At 38.5% G+C, this 21,604-nt stretch overlaps 1 protein-coding gene across 2 annotated transcripts in view; it reads right to left on the reverse strand.

The window, feature by feature from the left end:
• LOC127617707 (homeobox protein Meis1-like) overlaps positions 1 to 18,647 on the reverse strand; it is a 77,085-nt gene extending 58,438 nt beyond the window's left edge. For both annotated transcript variants that reach the window (XM_052089764.1, XM_052089766.1), the window contains exons 1-7: positions 17,991 to 18,647; positions 16,302 to 16,522; positions 14,940 to 15,081; positions 14,683 to 14,733; positions 14,139 to 14,189; positions 13,172 to 13,318; positions 5,220 to 5,331 (exon numbers count right to left, since the gene is read on the reverse strand). In XM_052089764.1, the coding sequence (XP_051945724.1) occupies positions 5,220 to 5,331; positions 13,172 to 13,318; positions 14,139 to 14,189; positions 14,683 to 14,733; positions 14,940 to 15,081; positions 16,302 to 16,522; positions 17,991 to 18,002 (736 nt within the window). In that variant the 5' untranslated portion in view covers positions 18,003 to 18,647. The remainder of the gene's footprint in view (positions 1 to 5,219; positions 5,332 to 13,171; positions 13,319 to 14,138; positions 14,190 to 14,682; positions 14,734 to 14,939; positions 15,082 to 16,301; positions 16,523 to 17,990) is intronic.
• Between the last annotated feature and the right edge of the window lie 2,957 nt (positions 18,648 to 21,604).

The following is a 21,604-nucleotide window of genomic DNA, read 5'->3' on the forward strand; positions in this document are numbered from 1 at the left end:
AGGTGTTTAGCTGATTAGAGTGTGACACTTTGAGCCTACAATACTGAACCTTTTCACAATATTCTAATTTTCTGAGATTCTGAATTTGGGGTTTTCATAAGCTGTAAGCCATAATCATCAAAATTATATCAAATAAAGGCTTGAAATATCTTACTTTGCTTGTAATGAGTCTATATAATATATTAGTTTCACCTTTTATGTTGAATTACTGAAATTAATTAACTTTTGCACGATATTCTAATTTTTCGAGTTTCACCTGTAATATTCAAGAGATTAGGCTTGCCAGACCGTGCCCCTTGCTTGCGTCTCCATGACTTTGTTGTAATGGCTAATTTTAGCCATTTGCAGACACAATGTGAAATTCATGAGAGCTTCATGCATAGAGGCATGGAACAAGATGTGCCGTGTGAAATAAAAACTGCTCTTTGATATGGCAGTTCCCGTGAAGCGCTTGCATTTCCAAACTCTCACTTGCACTTACTGAAATTGGCACCTTGCTCTCTTTCCTGTGTCCTTTCATCCCTTGCTCTCTTTATCCCTCTCTCTCTCTTCCTCCCTTCTCTGCTCCTTTTGTGTGTATGTACGATGTGATGTGTGATGTAAATGAGAGGACAAAACAGCAGGGGCCGCTCGGGCCACCCGATGTCGGTCTCAGATCCCTGCTCTATAAAAACCGCACACCTTTTATCAGCCATTATGCCTCTGATTTAACTAGATTACTCCACCAACGTGCTGCCACTGATATACAGGGAGCGTGGAGAGCATTAAGCTTCCTACTAGCAAGAGAGAGGAGAAACAACTGACTATACCTAAATGACAACACAGAGCTCCCAATTCTGTTTCAAGCACAGCACATGCACACACCAGGCATGGTTAAAGCAAAATACAACAAGAGCATGGAGAGGCATCCTCTTAACCACACAAAGTGTCTGTGCTAAACAAAGATAGGACCCTGCTGTAAAATCAAAAAGGAAAGTGATCAGCATTATAGTGCACTCAATTGAGGAGAGCACTGAAAATAGCTGATGAGAAATGCAAAGGCATGTGGGCGGGAGAGAGAAAGGGCCCGGGTTCTTCCAGTCTGCTGGACAATCGTTCCAATTAACGGGTGACTTTGACAAACACGTGAGGCGGGGCTCAGTGGGAGGATCCAGGAGGTTCACTGACATCCTGTCTGAGGCCCTGTCTGCTGGTCATTCTCAGATGCTAGCCAATCGCAATGCTGATATGTTGGGAGGGAGCCAGTCAGGGCCCTCGCTCAAGCTGACCTTCACATAGGCTGGTGAAAAACTGACCATTAGGTCAATGTTGACAACAGCACTCACCACAATCAATCTAACAAAATAATGATCCGTTTGATGCCATGCAGCTTTGCACTACACAGACTGAAGGACCAGCACCAATCGAGATGTCAACAGTCCATGTAACATTCACAACATTCACACTTTGTGCAAGCGCATTCCACATTTTTCCAATATTTTAGGTAATTTTAACTGCTTTTGAACTAGTAATTGTATTCTTTAATAGTCATTCCAGTTATGGTCGTTCAAAGTAAATGTAGGGGCCGTTCTTGCACTAAAAAAGCCTGACGTGACACACCAAATAGAACAGAACGCAGTTGTCTCCAGATTTGTTTACAAAAGTGAAAGTTCTTTTTTAGTTCTTTTTAACTTTCCTCAGCGTCTACAAAACATGGCAAGACTTGGCACACATGGGGCAATTCGCAATTGGGTCCTGGTAATTGCTGATACATATCTGACTCCTGTAGTCATCACCTTGTTCCCGGACCCTTTGATGAGGCAGAGGAAACCCAAAGCCTTTCAAAACACTCAGCATGATCACCGCATATGTGAGAGCATGTCATTTTCCGCACGCCCTGCCCTTTATTCGGTAGGGGTTGATTTCACATGTGTTCTTCTGCAGGCCAAGGGTGTCTCTTTTAATCTAGACTTGTCAAGAGTCCAGAGTGAGCAATACAGTCAGAGACTCAGAGGCCATAACAATGATTTGGTTTATATTTACCCTCTGAATAAAAAATAGAAGATATGACTCCAGAATATGTCCCCAGAGAGGACGGTTGTTAAACAGAGGCGGGTACGTACGAGCACCATCCGAACAGCCTATACTAATAGAAAGGGTTTAATTAGAGATGGGCAGAGCTGGGAATCTGCTGGGCTCCAGTAAGAAAGTTTCTGTGAGTGTAGAGAGGGATGAGCAGGCTTTGTCCTCTCCCTTCAGGGGGATGCTTGCACTTTGAAGAGCACAGCATCATGAGCCAGGAAAATGCTTTCCTACGTCAGATTGAGATGCTATTTAGGAGCAGTATGGAAAACATGGTGTGGATGGCAACCACTAGGACCATCAGCAGCACTGCCAATCTCTTTGTTGATGGGTTACAGATGCAATATGTTATGCATTTGGGCACAATCTTCTTATACAGTTTGAAGGCTTATGGGAATTTGTTATGATGCAGTGATACTGCAACTGCATACAGGCCATTCTTGTTTCAGTCGATTTTTGACACAAAGTTTCAAAGATGCAGGAACAAAACTTCAGTGGTAGAACTTTTTTGTTTTAAGTGATGGAGGGTTCTGGTAGATAACCAACAGATAGACACTTACAAAAATGCTAATTATGAAGACAGTGAAGCAAGCAGAAATGAGGAAGAGACAATAAAAGACAGAGTTTGCAAGCACCAGTTTGGGACAGATATGCATGGGTTTCTTAGCCAACAGAAGAATTGATTATTAATGATAACTTAATAAACCTTTAAAGACAGGCCATGAGCTCTAAGGTTGTTAATTGATAGTATATGCTTCTGCTGAAGACATCAGTCCATGTCATTTCAACTTTAGTTTTTAAAACTCATGTTTAATAGTGGAATTCCTGCCAAATAACTAAACTATCTATGATCCAGCAGAGAACGATCCACAAATAAGAGAATCGTGGCCAAAAAAGCATGCCAAACGTGCTCTGCAGTGACCGCCCACTTCCATGATGCACTGTGAATGATGCAATCAAGTTGGTCTACCTACACTCTCAAACTACATATATATTTTATATATTTCAGTTTTGCAATTGACTTTAAATATATTGATTCTATAATTACAATCAACAACTTTGAATTGATAGTTTTATATTTTTCCATCGTTATTAATTTTACTATGTATTCCGCAATGCTTCATGGGATTGTAATTCATTCCCTCATTAAAGACATTCAGTACACAGTCTCATTCTTTTGTCTTTCTGTCCAATTTTATATATGTTTTTGCTTCAAATCAAAGTTAATAATGCTGTGATTCACCAGAGCTGGTCGGTTTGGTTCATGGCTTAGAACTGAAGTACTTTATGCTGAACAAATATAGCATACATCCAGGTTCATATCTCAGTCTCTCGATGATCCTTTCCAGTACTCTATTACACAACAAATATAAATCCAAAACACTGGGGTGAGGGAACATGAGGGTAGGCGGGGGGGAGGAGGGCATGGGGGGCTTTAAAAGACTGGCGATAATTGGAAGTATATGAAAAATGACGTGTCAGTTTGGTCAATAAAGTGTAAAGGTCACCGCAAGCTGGAGCCCAAACTCGGCACAAAATGTGCTCATTAAGGCATCCAATCAGAGTGTGGCGAGCAACCTAGGCCATTAGTCATCGGCCATCTGACCAACTCAGCCGGACCGGCCTCTCTTGCTCTTATTTCTCTCGCTCTCCATGGAGGGAGAGAACCGGCGCTGGTATATAAACAGTTGCTCAGTCATCTGGAACATAATGTGGTCCTTTCTGCTCTTATCCTGCTTTGCCTGCTGGCTCTGCAGCCCTCAATCCGTTGCCTTGACATCCCTTTCAATAATAAATGAAGTTGCTTTTTGCCTACAGTTTGTTTGAAACCCTCCTCCACTCCAGCACTTCCTTTGTCCTGCTCTCATTGGCTAAACCACACAACTAGCCTATCACAGTGCAAACTGCTTACAGTTTGAATTCTGTCGACATGATGAGGTGAGTGAAGTTCACTTTCATCAGCTTTCATTCCTCTGAGAGGAAAATCTTAACCAGAAGATATCCAAGCATTTTATTTTTATAATGTTTTTTTTTTTTTTTTTTTTGGAGGATCTTTTATTTCCTCTTCGCACAGACATTCATAAATCATGGACTAGAATATAACAGAACATATGAAGTCCCAGCAGTGTAAAAGCTCTTCTGTTAGACTGTCATCACCAGTGGCTTCCTTAAGACATTCTGTCCATATAGGCTTAAAGGAGGGCTCATTAATGCAGCCTTATCATAACCAGCTGATGGACCAATGCCCCATCTCTGGCCAGTGGCCACCTAAATATCTGCTTTAACTCTTGCTCTCCCCATCCACATGCTTGGCTACATTTTAACCAATGGTCTTAATGGGCTGGCTAATCAGAAATTTTCATAGAATGAACACACTTATTACATGGCTCGCTTGAATTCTTCATTCTAATTGGTCAATCATGGCATTCTTCAGTCCTAGTTTCACATCTCTCGTATCACTCTCACGGATTTTGCATCTCACAGTGAATGGGGCCAATTTTTGGAGGGTTTAAAAGCAGAAAGCTTATAATTGTATAAAGCACTTACATTCGTTCTGTTAAAACTTCTGTGTTATTTGAGCTGTTAAGTTGTTTAAATCATAATTTACTGTCATTTTTGGGTTTTTGGATTTACAGCGTTATGTCATCATGGCAACAAAGTTGTAACATTTGATAACTTTACAATGACAATGTTAGTGATTTTATCACACTAAAATCATGTTAACACACATATTGTATACTTCTTGTAGCTGAACTTTTGACACAGTGTGTATTAGAATGTTTAATGTTTGACCCCATTCACTTCCAAGTGCTTCACTGTAGGTTTTTGCTTTTTTGTGGTTATTAACATTATGCCACCAATGCTGTGGTTCAGGGGCATAGATTCCAGGGGGAATGGGGAAGGCAACCCCCCTAATGATCAAAACGAGCAAGTACAACAACCACGCAATACCTGCAATATTTATAACATGATCAATGGAAACATGTAAATGCTTCACGCTGCAATCCCCCCCAATGTTCAAGCCAAATCTACACCCTTGCTGTGGATTGAGCTTAACTTGATTTGAACTTGGAATATTCCTTTACGGCTGTGATTATGACCAACCGTCTTTACGTTACCCTTTACATGTGCATTAACCTAACCTCTCAAAACCTTACCTTGTTCACTGCTGTTATCACCGCTGTGTGATGTGTGTCCTCCGCTGGATGGTCCTGGTGTGCCCCCAGAGCGAGTGGAAGCTGTATCGTCATGGTCTCTGTTCCATGAGGTCTGCACGGAAAGGGACAGAGAGCGAGAGAGAGAGAGAAAGAAAGAGAGAGAGAGAATCAGGCATCAGATCACAGCCAATGCAATTGCATATTACAAAGAAAGCCATCCCTATCAGATGTTCCTAATTTTGCTGTTTTCCAGACCCCTGCCTCATTCTGTAACCTCACATGACAATTTAGTCAGTACAGCTCACGAGAACGATGGATGAAACTCAGCACAGCACGCAGTCGCCAGCTTCCTCTCAAATGCATTGTGTAGCAAAACAGAACGCAAGTACTGTAATCAACAATTACGGCACTATTTTAAGTATCACAAACTATACTTTATGTAATAAACATTACCCGAGACAGGATATCCATAGTCCAGAATCAAAAATAAAACTGTAAACCAAGACAGAAGTATTAGCAATAGCCACTGATTGTGAGATTGGCTGCAAAAAGACTGAGCGTCTACACACCCTGACTAACCTGAGATCTCTGAAGAAAACAAGGGCCAGTCAGACACCTCTCTTATATCTCAGAGTGAGGCGAGAGTTTATCTGTGTGTGTGTGTGTGTGTGTGTGTGTGTGTGTGTGTGTTAGTGAGTATGTGTGCTCGCTGACCTAGCAAATCAAAATAAAATCAAATAAGAGCCATTTGTCCTTTAAGTTGGGAAGTGTAGGAGGAAAACATGAGTGAGAAATTCTATTGACAATTAAGCTTAGGTGTATAAAGGGGTAGAAAGTGTCAGCTGTTGGGCGGATGGTCTGTGGCAAATGGAGCAGACATGGGGATAAAGAGAAGTGGACGGAACAATGGCGAACTGGGGCCTGCACACACTCAGCCCCATGCAGGGCCTTCTTGTACTATAGAACAAAACAGATGTTGCCTCTTATCACTGGGCGCCTCCACAAAAGTAACATTAGTCTGGGAGGAAAAGAAGCTTGGAGATGAAGGCTGCAGCATCCTCTTTGATGTAAAAAGATGAGTATTCGAGATGATATAACTCGTTAGCAGGAATCTGCAGGCTTTTTTTTACGTTTTCTGTGCTGATTTTGGGGGGGGAAATCTGTGGAATTCGGGATTCAAACAGGGTAAAATGTGTTAAACCGTGCTTGAGACCGTTACGCTCTTTTTGGTAGCTGAATGGATAATCAAATTACCCAGAAAATGAAAGGCACATTCAATATTTTTATTTAATTGTTTATGTATTTATTATGTCACCTTGGACTTACACTGACACCTAGAGGTGTGGATGCAGCATCATTCAAACACAATAGTTTTAAGTTATGGATACCACTGTACAAATTCATTACTCATAGTCAGCCATGATTAATTTAATAAATGAGTAAAAAGTGCCCAATAACAGGGTGTACTGAGATTAAGCAAGTGGTATTCAGCTGATCATGTGATCCTAACATGGCAGCCCCCATGAGGAGACCCTCTCCATGTAGAATAAAACAGCTTTATAAGCTTACTGATATGACTTCATCTCATGTGAGTCCTCAGTTGTATACATAAGTGATAAAATTGCTATTCATTTCTTTGAGAGAACTTATTTGGATTAAGAACAAATTAATGAGTGCACCTTTAAATAAACTAACACCATAGTTCAAAAAATTTGTGAATGACAGGAATTCCACATTCTGTGGAAATATGTGGAGCTTTCCGTATTTCTGTAATATATTTTATTTGTGTCAAATATTATTCAACTGAAAATAAAAAGTTACATGAAGTTTTACATTTTTTTTTTAGTATTTTAGCCAAAAGAAAAAGAATAATAATAATAGTAAAATTAATTCGGAAAGGCACTAGCCAGACTGCCTTTGAAAGATTTGCCACGAGTCTCTTAAAAACTTCTGAGGGATAATAGTACCAGCCACCCTAGATGTATTTGTATTTATTTATTTATTATTATTATTCCTTTTTTTTTTCAGAAACAGTCAAACAAGAACAAAAAAAAAGTGTATTCTACAGCATACCAATCGTATGCCGTAAGAGGTAATCTAGAACACATGCCCAGGGAGCAAACAGTTAAAACTAAAATTACCAGTTTCTACAACTCCGCTTTTTGTAAAAGCAAGAGAGAGAGAGAGAGAGAGAGAGAGAGAAATGGAGGGAACTTGCTTATTCAGAGCTTTGTGGAAAAGAATGGTACAGCACCCTGGAGACTGAGAACCCCAGAGCCTCCTCGTGTAAAAGGATGTTTTTTACGCACAACAAATCCCACTTGAAAATGTAATTAGAACGAGAAAATAGCAAACTATTGCATTAACTGTAATTGAACAAAAGAGCAGTGGGGCTTGTGGGAGGCTGCCGCTCTGCCCCATGGGAATGGGGGAGGGTCTCAGCCGAGGGTGAGTGACATCTCTTGGGTGAACTCCAGTCTATTTATAACTGCCCCAACACTCCCTTCTATCTAACAGCTAATTAATAATAAAGAAAAAACAAAAAAACAAACACCCAAATCGCAGAGCAGTCTACCAGTGAGCAGACACCCAGAGGAAATGCATAGGCGCATGAACAAAAGAGTAAATATGTGGGCCGAAATGAACAGAGGGTGGAGGCGGTGTGGATGCAGATGGTTACGGGAGAGATGAGTGCCGTACTGGAGAGAATGCTGTCCTGCTGCACACAACAACACACTTGATATATTCACTGTCCCTCTAATGAGCTAGTGAGAATTTATTCAGTCGCCTTTTTTTTTTTTGCACCACCCCTCCCCCTCCACATGTTTTATTTTTCTTCCCTTGCTCCTTTTCTCTTTCCCTCCTTATGTCTTTCTCTCTCTCTCTCTCTCTCTCTCTCTCTCTCTCCAGTGCAGGATGTAGATTAATTCAATGCTTAATTGTTTAGTAAATTCAATTTTCCAAATTCTATTCTGCATAGCTTTAGCTAAAGTTCTTAAATCGGCGGTGCGTAGCCCAGGGAGCAGCGTTTGTCATCTGTGCCTTTCCTTTTTTTTTTCATTACCATTTTCTTCCTCCACCACTTAATTCGCCATGAAAAGATTTTCCTTGCTGGAAATTCTGATTCTGCTATGATCTGTGAGGCATTCCAATTCATTGCATTTTCATTGTGAAGGGCCATGGATGGAAGCTCTCTTCCTTCCCACATTATACAAGCACTCGTGCAAAAAAATATTGAGCTTAAAATTCACTTATAAGCATAAAGAACAAAAATTAATCAAGTTAATTTAACTGTACACTCATAAACACTATGTGTTTTCTACAACAATTGTATGCCTTAGCAACTGCTTACTTTATTTTTTCACCAGACCACCAGTGTCTCATTGTACTATTTTTAGTAGGCATCATCTAAATAGCACAACACTATACTCTGAAAGAGAGAGAGAGTGAGAGTGAGTGAGAGAGAGAGAGAGAGAGAGAGAGAGAGAGAGAGAGAGAGAGAGAGAGAGAGAGAGAGTGAGAGAGAGAGAGAGAGAGAGAGAGAGAGAGAGAGTGAGAGTGAGAGAGAGAGAGTTCTGTGAGTTTTTATATGCCTCATCAAATGAGATTAGCAAGGACACTTGGACAAGCTCACTAAAATACTCGAGCTGTGCTGGGAAATACTTGGGAATCACAAGATTAACACATGAACTTTGCCCAATGGATTGAGACCAAAAAACAAATCTGTTCAGGACACTTGTTTATTTGTTTACTCCGGCTTGTTGATAAGTCTGAGATCCTCGATGACGATAACATTGCATGTGGCTGCTGGTTCAACTCCAAGCAACAGCTTTAGGGCTCCTTAAATTAATGTTTGGTAATAGCATGCACCGAAACACAGAGAAAAGAGAACGCTAGAACAATCCAATCCCACAAATAACACCTACTCCTTCCTCAAGTCTTACAAAGCCAAATGGAGCAAAATCAGGGAGGGGGACAGAGGGGGGAATAATTACTGGGGGGAAAAACTGCTTAGTTTAGGTCATAGCTTTACGGAGAAAGCAAAGGCTCTTAAAATGGCCTGTCTGTGGGTGATATCTCGTTTTAGAACCAGTAGAGTCACACCCTTAATGGCACTGTAGGATAATCACAAATCTTCTTTAATTATAACAGCTTTCACATCACTGGCTAAAAAGACTTTGAAGCTTCATTTCTCAAAACCTCAAATAATTAAAGTGTAAGATGTTGACCATTCTCTTGAAAGTGTTAGATTATGGAAAATGTTTAATGAGAGTCAAAAGTGCTATAGTTGTGCAAAACAATACTCAAGAGCAAGGAAAATTAGTTATAGCAGCATAACTTGCGTAAATATAACATGCATCATTCTATATATATATATATATATAGGGCTATTTTGTTAAGCAAATCTCATTAACTGAACCCAGTGTGTGTATTTAAAAAGAGCCCTTAAAACAATAATGAATGCCTGTTTTAAATTAAAATCAGAGAAATCACCATTTGATATTCTTGTGCTACTTCACTCCAAGGAAGAAAAGTCTGTGTGAGTCATGTGTTTGCTCTGTATCACTTGTTGAATCCTTGAGATTGGCCAACATTTGTCTAGATAAGAAAAAACGGATCTAAACTTCTCATTACTTAAACAAAGACTATGTAATAATTCCGGCATTGCACAACTAATGTCAGCCAGTCACTTTTATATATAAAGCACATTTAAAAACAACAACTGTTGACCAAAGCGCTGTACAATGCTAGCGAATAAAGCAAAACCATAAAAGTGTACTAACAAATAAGCAAAGAATCTGCGCATAAAGGGAATGTCTTTGGTTTGCATTAACAAAAACAATCAAGGTAAGAAAAAGAAACTATATAATGAAAACAACACAACATATTATTAATAAAGAATAATGCAACTGAGGTGAATATATTTTGTGCACCAACAACTGCTTGCTTGAAAACAAGTGATACATTTGACAGTGAGGATACAACAACAACCAAAAGAATCTCCCATGACAGGAAAACAATGACATTATTTATGCAACCCCATCAAACAGGCCTATCCACATTCGATGAAAGCTGCACTTATAACAAAATCCTCCAAAATCACATTAGTATTTCAAGACAAATTATGAAGCACAACTTCTGGGTGGCTCCTTTGCAATACTACATCAAAATCATAGCTCGCTCTGTAATAACACCACTAGTTATTTTTATTTTTTTAACTGGCACTGAACAAAACAGAAAGGAAACTGCAAACAGAGAAACTACTGAGAATTTCAATTATTTCAACCCCTCTTCAGGCCGCACGGAATCACCTAAAGAGCCCTCGAGTTCTGAAGTCTTAAGCACTGCAGAGGTTTTCATTGCATTCAGTTCATTAGCAAATGGCAGCACCTCTCTGCAATTAAAGACAACTGTGCAAACGCTGTGGCCCCTGGAAATGTCTGACTCTTTACTTGGCCTTCCAAAGTGAAAGTCAGCACTGATATTATTACAGTAGTAATTAGAAGTATGCAACATGCTTAACACTGCATTGTAAAGTGTTACCAAAAGCAACCAAACAACCAAAAACTTCTTAACCGATTCTGCCGAATCAAGACTGCAGGAAAGGGTTAATATTGTGTATTACACCTGAGGCTCATATGGCCATGTCGCGTTGATCATGCGCAGCGCAGAGGAAAACAACGCGGTTCTGAACTGGTTGGGCCGCATTCAACAGACAGTGATGAGAGAGAGGATCTGACTTTTTCAGCCCTGAGCTCTACCTCTCCTTCTCTTCTCTCTATACTTGCAAAACAATGCTAAGCTGGAGTTGAGACATTATTGATGCGACGCTTGGGTGAACTGACTGAGGAAGACAACACTGTACAGCGGCGGACCACAAGATTTTAATAAATTCTTTGTATATTCCGGATTTTCTTTTTTTTTTTCTATGCTGCTGTATTCTTTCTGGGATAAATTGGCCTTTGAATAAATGAACCGCCTTTCCTCCCTCTTGTTAACAACGTTGGGAATTTGCACAAATTAGATTTTTTTTCCAGTCCAATTCAACTTTATGCCCGAGGGCATATATTAAAAATACATATGGAACGAGATAATGCACGAACGACGCATATTCGTTAGGGATGTTACTCCAAGCACAGAAGAACTGTAGTCACAAAAATATGATATATATATATATATATATATATATATATATATATATATATATATATATATATATATAAAACTTTAACTTTAACTCTATTTATTTGTTAAACAGAAAAAGCGCAAAGACCGCCCATTACGCATCCAGTTTTCGAATACTTTATTTGAAAGTTTGATTTAAAGGAGCATTATTATTATTATTATTATTATTATTATTATTATTATTATTATTATTTGTCTTGTACTTTACTTTGAGGCTTTTTTTATGACAACCATACAAAAACCAGCGGCAACTGTGTGATTCTTAAAAAAAAAACAGTTTTGAAAAGTTGGTCATTGGGGAAACAGACTTTTCATGAAGATGTGAACCCCTAACACTAGTCCTGATATTTAGGCGTTAGACCTCATCATCAAGAAAATGATAGCAAATGTCTTCATCATAAAGTCAATTAAAGATCTAAATTCGTGCCCTCGAGCAAAACATAAATTGCTCTTATCAAGTTATATACCTGCATACCCATGGGTCTTAATATAAACCTCATTTATTTCTATCGCTTCAATTCAGCTCTGCTCAAGAATTCATCTATTCAGGAATCTCGACAAGTACCCTCCGACAGAGTTTTGTTAAAAACCTCATAAACAAACAATTGACATCATGCTATTTAATGCTGCCTTTGAATTCGAAGTATTAATCTATCTGAACAGATCTGCTCATTTACATAATAATTAATACAGCCGAGATTTAAGCGACTAAGGCAGCCAAAGGTCGTTTTATTGCAGTCCCTGTTTGGTATTAATTGAAACAGGGCTCTCTCTCTCTCTCTCTCTCTCTCTCTCTCTCTCTCTCTCTCTCTCTCTCTCTCTCTCCCTCATATAAAAGCTGGTGACCGACGCACTCATTGGAAAGCTACAACTGGTCAATGCTTTATTCGATCACTCAGCCATATGGGAGATGACGGATTTAAATTATTTAGCCTAATCGCTTCATTACTTTTATGCTGGTGAATCTACTAATCCCCTTAATTTGACCACTTAGTTTTTTTTTCTTAACCAATGTCCCTCCCAGGAATCGTATATCCAATTTAAGCAGGCAAATAATCTTTTTTAACAAGTCTATTTCTAAAGTAGTGTTGTGTCGATACGCGCAAGGAACGCGTAAAAGTTGAAAAGTGCCTAAAACTTTAAGAAACCTCTATTGATCCGCCAGTACAACTGCCACATGATTAAAATGTCACAGAAAAACATCATTCCAAACATTTACCTTTATACACACACACAATACTGTTCGGCAGCACACTACACAAACGTGAGCGCGCATCGCGCATGCTACTCAAAGCGCTTTGGGTAGAATGCTGCGCGCTCTTATCTGAGGAAAAACACTGACAAGGCTACTAATGAAGCGTGAACAACAACAGAAAAGCAAGGCACCAAACCTCTAAATGCCCACTATAGATATGTCACCATGAAGTCTGAGAGTAGCCTACTAATAGATAAATATACCAGAAATAGCCCGGCCATTCCGTTTGATTAGAAAAAAGAAAGACAAAATACGCATGCGAGAGAAAAGAAGAGGGAAAGGACTAAATTAAAATCGACAAGAAACAGGTCAAGTTTATGGCAATGCTTTCACGAGCTAATCTCCTCGGGTCAGTTCCGAGATCATCCCTTAATTAAGCAATAATAAGCCACATTATTCCAAATTTTTCAATCCGATGGAATTTAAAAGGCTTAATCGTATGCAAATAACAAGTGACCCAAAAGACGATCTGAATGGCCGGAAAAGAAAAGCAATGGACTCCTCCACGTACCTGATCGTGAGGCCCCGATGATCTTGTAATATCTTCACTGTCTGATTTGGATCCTCCTTCTCTGTCGTCTATAACCAAGTCGATGGGCATCTTGCCCTTCAAACAGCTGATGTACCGATGACAGAAATTGTCACATAGTTCATGTACCTATAGATGCAAAGAGAAGCAGGCAGGGTGAAAATCACAAAGGGTCATCACCGCGAGTTGACAAGTGCATCCAGAACTCCTATTGACATAGAAAACCTCTCCCAAAGGCCTTTCCTGATAGCTATCAAACGCATCCAGAATGCAAAACAACTTTACTCCCTATCAAAATAGAGATATCGCAGAAAATTGACACTGACAAGACGACTCACGGGCTACCGTATTCAACACCCGTGTTAAATGCATCTGCTCCCGGGGTTGTGGCCATTAGAGAGATGACCTGCTTGACTGACATTTAAGGTAAACTGTTTCATTTCGTCTAGTTATTTCATTACCACCACCTTACAAGGGAATAGCATGCTCTCTCGATGACATTCAGTGCATTTATGGCTGAATGTTCAAACTATCGCATTGCCTTGTTATCTCAGCACAGATATAGCCCTAGAGGCTCATGTAAATAACTTGGAGTCAATGTGTACTCAAAATTGAGAAGCTATGTGGTTTAACGATAAATCTCTTTATAGACCCTCTCTTGTCGTGGAAACATACGCGCGCAAAATGTGCCATCGACGTGGTCGCAGGTATTCAAATACTGAATTAATAAAAAAGTAATTAAGTGGTAAAACAAGAGGCACAGCAGAAACATTGAAATGATTTATATCATATATCTGTGCCCGTTGCACTGTAATTAAAATCAGAGGAGAAATGGGCGGCATGATTGATTTTGACACTAATTACAACAGACTAGGAAAAATACATTTATGCAGATGAGGCCCATAGGTTTGAAGGGGGGAACAGAGAATTTGGGGTGAACTTTGATTACCTTTTCGAGCTCCAAAAGATGAAACCGTAAAACTTGAATGGCTTGTATCATCTGGGGAAAATTGACAAATATAGAAAGAAAAAAAAAGTTCAGTATGAATGAGACGATAAAAACAGGCCGATTACAAACAAATTAAGTCTTCCATGACATTTATCATATCATATATGACTCGTGGTCACGATCTAGACAACGCTTATAATTAAGTTAGATAATAAATTATTTATGAATAAATTAATACTGTAATACATGTTTTTAATGGGTTAGTGTGTTCAGTTTGAAACCGAGGCTCTGAACAAGGGTGTCACATCAAAATAACAAAACATTGAAGATAAGAAATAATTTGCATTAAAATAAAAAATAAAAAACGTGTAAACTCTTATCAAGAAGAAAAATAAATAAAATAAACCCAGACAGCTAAAAATAAATCAAACAAACTGGGACCACGGAACTTTTTTTAAGAAACTCACTTTTTAACAAATCACAACTCTTTCACGAAAATCAAAATACATCACAAAGTTTTGAATATATAACAATTTGCACTCACCAAATTATCCAGCTCAGGATTTGATGAAAAAAGCGGCTTTTCTGCCCGAATCTGAGACGATATGCATGTAAATAATTAAACATTGTGAGTAAAAAAAAAGTACAAAATAATAATAACAACAATAATAATTTGATTATTTTAAAACACAAAATACCAACGTTTTAATAACAAAATAACGCATATATATATATATATATATATATTATATAAATGTAAAAATTTTTTTTACATTTTTGCGCCATAAAAGTGTCTCTGACCTGTTTTGCAAACACTGCTATATCCTCATTGAAAGACTCTGACGAACACACATCGCCTCCAGCCACACCGGGCTCTCTAGGTGTGCAAGTGGCTAATTCACATTTCTCAAAAATCAGTGCTAGAAGTGGGAACAGAGGGTGCCTGGAATAAAATAAATAAAAAGGAAACGTCAGTAGAGCGAAAGTTTTGGATTAGCATATAATGACAGCTTGTAAAAATATGATATCTGTTACAATCGTTCAGAACTCTTTTTATATAAGTAGTAATCAACAATCGAATATGAAAGCTTGCTGAAAAGTTTTCATTTAATTAACCTGATTTTACTTAATGTGATCAGACGATATTTGCATACAATCGTGCCACGATAAAAAGTATATTAACGGACGTGCATTGTTATGAGCCTTTTCAATTGTGCATTATGTTGTGTCATATGGACTCCTACAACGCATTATCAAAGACAGCAGTCAATATAAACAGTGGGCTATGAGGTCACAGTACCTAAGAAATGCTCAAGTTGAGTTTAGGCCAAGCATGCAATTTAACAATGGTTCAACTTCTGGGCCTATCTCTTGTGTAAATGTTTAGGGACTTATCTTATCCAGAATGAATCAGAGTGCGTTCAATAGCATGTTTCTACGCATAAATTGCTATTTTGAACGACAACTGCATTTATAGCCTATGAGGCGCTCTGATGTAAACTCGTATGCTCCAGCAGCTTTTCTTTAAGCACGTTTGGAGCAACCTCGGACAATATACAGAAATATGTAAAACCAGCACATCCAGATACAGTACATTTGCACATTATACGAACAGAGCATGTTAAATATAGCTAAACTCTACAGGGGTTCTTCATAGTGAATTTACATGGAAATCATTTCGAGTGTTTACATTTTAAAAAACAATAACTAAGTTTAAGGAATTACAAACGTGACGTTTTAGCCGGTAGGATTTATCAATAACGATGTTTTTTATTTATTGGCGATTTATCAACTTAAATATTACATTTTGAAACGATAAATAATTGTCTGGATGTTTTAAACAAAAAGTGAAAATATCTCTAACTAACTAAGGCAAAACAAGCAGCCAACAAGTTTTTCCTTTTCTTTCTTTCTTTCTTTCTTTCTTTCTTTCTTTCTTTCTTTCTTTCTTTCTTTCTTTCTTTCTTTCTTTCTTATATATACACACACACACAAGTAAAAGTAGATTAAACAAAATGAACCCTTTAAAAAACAAAAATTAAAATGCCTCAAGACTTTTCAACACGTTTTAGTAGCCTACAGAACCTCTTATACATTACGGCTCAAATAATGTGCTATTTGCAAACAATCTTGAAATATATGTTCATTGCTTTCTACACGTACCCGTAAATGGAGTCTTTATCTCTTTTTAGGGAGTCATTGACGGATGAGCCCATGCTGGGAGGCATAGCGTTGGTGTGGGCCGCGTGCGGGTACTGGTGGGAGTGGAGCTGGGGCCCGTGATTCAGGTGAACAGCCTGCATGGATCTGGCGGCGTGCGGGTCCCCGTACATCGTGCTCGGGATTCCTACTCCGTCCATCCCATAGTGGGGTATATCTTCGTACTGCACAAACACGGGGGGAACAGTCCCATGTTGTCACTTTTATCTCTTACGGAACACATTAATTAAAAAAAATAAAATATAATATATATATATATATATATATATATATAAAATAGCCTACACAAAATAAAGTACAACTAATAGCTATTTGAGGTTGTAATTAAAAAAATATATAGTTTTCACATAACACTTTATTGTGGTATTACAAGGTGATTAAAATATCAGCTTTACATGCAGACTTGACTGCCTCGTGTTTCAAACACTCAAGCGCTTTATTGCAAAAAAGTGAAATGTGCTTTAAAACACAGATTTTGGTAGACAGAGACTTTGAATGAACCGTCGGGCACATCCACATGAAGCACTGAGCTAAAGCTTTATCGAGTTTATCACAAACATATCAAACGACTTCAGGATTTGTGTGCTGTTGTGCCACTTTTGTATGCATCCTTATTTTTTACAAATGCACCATTTCAAGTTATAGGTAATGTCACATTTACACGTAGTGAACTAACTGTGCATTATGTTGTTAGCAAACTCTCTTTGCACTAGTTTAATATAAACTTATATGGCAGCATTATGAGTAGTCTAATTAAACACACATTATACATTGCCAAATCATGCCTACATGTTATGGCAATCATTTTGACAAGTTTCTATAAAATAATTGATCAGTGGCAATGATTATTTATTATAATTATTGAAAGTGCCATGCTTTAGGAAAGTGAGAGGATGTGAAATGAACACATTTAAATTGTAAAACTATTAAGGTGTAAGCAAGACAGCATAGTGCTGTTTGCTGTTCCATCATAACAAGAGGTCGGAGGGTTGCGATTAAATCTACTTTCTAAATGTTTACATTTGATTACAAATGCAAAAAAATAAAAAAGTGACCAGCGGTAAATGTCAACTTTACAAGTGCACGCGCACACGCATACTTTATTGCGATGATGCTGAATATAAAATTATTATTGAGCGAATATGGAAATAATCGATCTCAATTGTATTTTCTGCTTGTTAATATTTCTACACAGTGTGATAAATATCACCACATCTTAGAATGACTAAGTTATGAGAGTTGAGCTATTCAAATGTTTAAAATATATATGCCTTGTGAAGAGATTAAAAAACAAATTCGGCTAAATAAATTATTGGGCATATAGTAACAGCATGGTAAAAGGGGGGAATTGTTCCATGTCTAATCTATAGTAAAAAAAAAAAAAAAAAACATGTCATAACTAAGTATGAGAGTATCCATTTGAAATGTTTCAGTGTCCCACATCTCTAAGCAAGGCAATACATGAACATTTCAATGCTTGAAGCGTGAGCGATGTAAAGTTGCATGTAAAAGGAAACGCATTAAATCTGGCAGGCAAAAGAAAGTTTGCGAAACTGTCATCGGCCACGTTTCAGTATTTCCAACGTGCGTTCAACAATATACTGAGCCGAGGAAACTTTTCGGGATACGTACCCTCTGCGCCATAGCCCTCCACAGTCCCTCGTCTTCCTTTAATCGAAAATATATCCTCTATGAGGCCAGGGTTAACGCGAAATAAACACGCAAATTCCAAATGTTGGATGTGTCCCCCCACCCTCCAAAAAAAAAAAAAAAAAAAAAAAGAAAAATCCAAATGCCTCTTTCAAGCGAGCGATGAAGCCAGTCCTTCGCCACAAGTTCAGCCGAACGCGTTCAGGCGATAGGTCCTCCGCTTTCTTTCCCCCTGGACATCGACAAGGCTCGAGCAAAATCTTCTATTCCAAAGCAGTATGAAAATGCATCCTCAATCAAAACTAGCAAATCTCATGGCTTTCTGCCACTCCTGCTGTCAATCAATCAAACGCGAGCTTGTCAAAGTGCAGAATGAATGATGATCCTCGGTGCTCTTCCACTGGTTAGCACCCTTAACGATAATACTACTCAAATGGCCAAAAATGAAGCTCTCGTTCTCGTTTCTTTGATCACTCTCGGCTCCTGATGTGATTTTTTATGCAATAGCTTCTAAATGAGATCAAGAGTAGGAGGGCTGATAATTCTGGCTTAGTTTTTCTTAAAGGAGCCACGATCGATGCTGCGAACTGCCTTTCCCGTATGCGTACAATGAGTGTGTGTTGAACGCGCCTCGGCAACTGAATCTGGACCAGACTGCTGATACCCGGAAGTAGTGGTGGCCATAACAGGTCGCGTCTTACACAATGCGATGGACCACATCAAGTTTCTGCCAAAGCAGGGGGGGGTGAAATGTGTCGGAAGCAGAAAGGCGCAGAGGCAGACCACGGTTCAGCATGGATGTCATGCAGATACTTCGTTATGTTTTCAGTCTTTTATAATCAAGACACTGCGTTCATAATTCATATATGACGTGCAACGTAGCCTATGTGCAAGTGCGCATTTGGAAACAATGGATACAAAAGCGCAGATAAGGATGCAAAGTTAAAGCTATAATTCTGCAAAGTGAGCGTGGAGTCTTTTAAATCATGTCACTTTGTTTGAACACTTCTTGTGTTTATGTTCTAAAGGAAAATCGGTATTTACAATAGTCGGGGAACTTGCTTGAGGAACCCTGTCCATAGTGTCCAAGGTGCTAAGTTTTACACATACCGTACATTACGATAGCCTATTGCTGTACTAGCCAGATAAGATAAAACATTGTTTAAAGCACATGTTCATATACCTTACATCTCACATAAACACCATTCAACAAAACGTATCTATTCAGAAAACAATAATGCTGCTCTTCAGCAGTCCTGTGTGTGGACTGTACCAAAACACCCCCGTCATTTGTGAATGGGCTCATCCACTTACTGTAGGATCTTATGAGTTTGGTGCAGTGTCCAATGAACGCGTGCTACAGTGAATAAAGTCTTCTATTGGTCAAAACATGATCAATCGTTAATTAATCGGTCGATATGACTTCATAAATGAAGAATGTGTGTAATAAAGATATTGTAATCTTAAGATTCGCATTCTATTTTGTTCTAATACTATTCTGTTTTTACCCTCCCTTTCTCTCTTTATTTACCCCTAAACCAACTGAAACACGCATAATACACACACACACACACACACACACACACACACACTCAAGACACTTTGCCTTTTTGCATATACGTAAATGTTAGGCTAATAGTTAGAAAGTTAATGTGAAGCTATTTTTGTCCTTTTAACAACACGTCCCTAAATCATTCTTCGTGCCATCACATTGCTATTTCTTTTATTTCTTTTTAAAGGATTGAACTTTGAAAAGGTATTCCAGTAGCTTCAAAGTCATCTTAAAGTCCGCCAATCAGAACTTAAGTTAGGAATCAGGAAGAGTCATTTCAAGAGTGTAGATAACATGTTGGCTCTGGACTGGTGAATTTAAAATTATATTATATAGCCTATATATTTTTTAATATAGGCTATTATAAATAGCCTACGTTTCTTTATTGCAGATATGTTATTAACTAATATGCTACCTTCCTTAAAATCTCAAATGGAATCCGAATAAGTTGCTTTGAACTTATAATTTGGAGTGCACTTTTGTGTGCAATAAAACGGACGCGGTGACAAGGTGTATGCAGTTTGTCTGAGAAGCATCTGTCATCTATCAGAAACGGTTAATGCGAGGAACAATGTCTTATCAGCTGCCTTGAGCATCACACAGCCCTCGCTTTACGCGGAATAGAGGCGGTAGGATCCGTCGCGCACATTTACAGGCTTGAAATTACTATCAAATCCCCAAACGATGGGTGCGCGCTGCGCGGGTGAGATATCTGATGTTTCCTTCATGGACTTAAAAACAATGCATGAAGGATGCATGCAACAGATGCACAACGACATAAAACAACACATGCGTGCGTTTTTTAATTTTTTTATTTATTTATTATCAATTTGATTTATTGTTTATCCAAATATTAGCTCTAGAACCTAGCTAAGCAAATCATGTATTGTATATTTAATATGTGATATTTTATTTATTTACTCATTTGTTTTATTGATGTTTGCAATCTCAGTATTAGTTTTGCGTCTGTCTCAATTTTGTGAGAAGCAAACGGAATGACATGAAAGCCGCGCTTACCCAAACGCTTAACTGCTGTCACGGTACCAGAATAGCGTTATAAAGTAATTAAGTTCCTTCAATTAGCATCTATAAAAGGACGCTAAAGAGCACAAACAGGGCATAGACTTTCACTGTTTAGGTTGGCTTTTAGTGAGGGTCAGCAGAATGCAACACGCATCAGTAAGTTAATACCGTCATTTCGGATAAATTGGGCTTAGAAATAGATGTGAACCTCTAGACATGTGAGTTTAAAAATAAGTCCGACTCTTCATTGGGCAAATCAATCTGGCCTGCACTATCAGATAAAAAATTAAAAAAAGTATCTATTTGCACCACGGGCATCATGCGTAATAGGGATATCTGGTGTGTTGTTTTATTTATTTATTTGAAGAATTATTCATATCAACTTTACTTTTGTACTAAGTAGCCTATACACTATACATAGCTTATATTAAGTACCTATTGAGGCTATATGTTCACCCATTTTAGAACATAGGGCCTCTAAAATAATTCGGCGTTTCATATCAAACTATTATCCAACGTTAGGCTTCAGAATCTAATTTTAACCTAGTTCCATTTTGAAAACAAGAACGAGTTCAAACGTATGAAGTCATCTGGATGTTTCTAAGAATGTTACCATCCTGCCTCAATATTTGTTATTCATTTGAATCTTTCTCTCCCTTGGTCGCTATTGAGAGCAACATGCCGCTGTGGTTCAGAAGTCAAACGGAGGTCAGCCTTTATATCCCCCGCAGCAATCTGCGAGCAGGGGCCAGTCAGCAGTGAACCCTGCCTTCCCCACCACTGACAACCGCCTGAAAGTTACAAGACTGTCCGGGGGTAAGGCGCACGGGGAGAATACAGTAGGCTGTTGGCTTTTTCTTGATCTTGCCACGGGATGTAAAGCTCTCCTAATATGCTTAAAGTACTTGCCAAATGTATATGTTTGAATATTAAAATAGGCTATTCGTTTTCTATTTACTCGTGATCGTAGGCTATTTCATTACACAAGCGCACAACGGACGCAATTTAAAATGACGCATTT

This window comes from Xyrauchen texanus, chromosome 24 (genome assembly GCF_025860055.1).
Source record: "Xyrauchen texanus isolate HMW12.3.18 chromosome 24, RBS_HiC_50CHRs, whole genome shotgun sequence".
In the NCBI taxonomy this organism is placed as follows: domain Eukaryota; kingdom Metazoa; phylum Chordata; class Actinopteri; order Cypriniformes; family Catostomidae; genus Xyrauchen; species Xyrauchen texanus.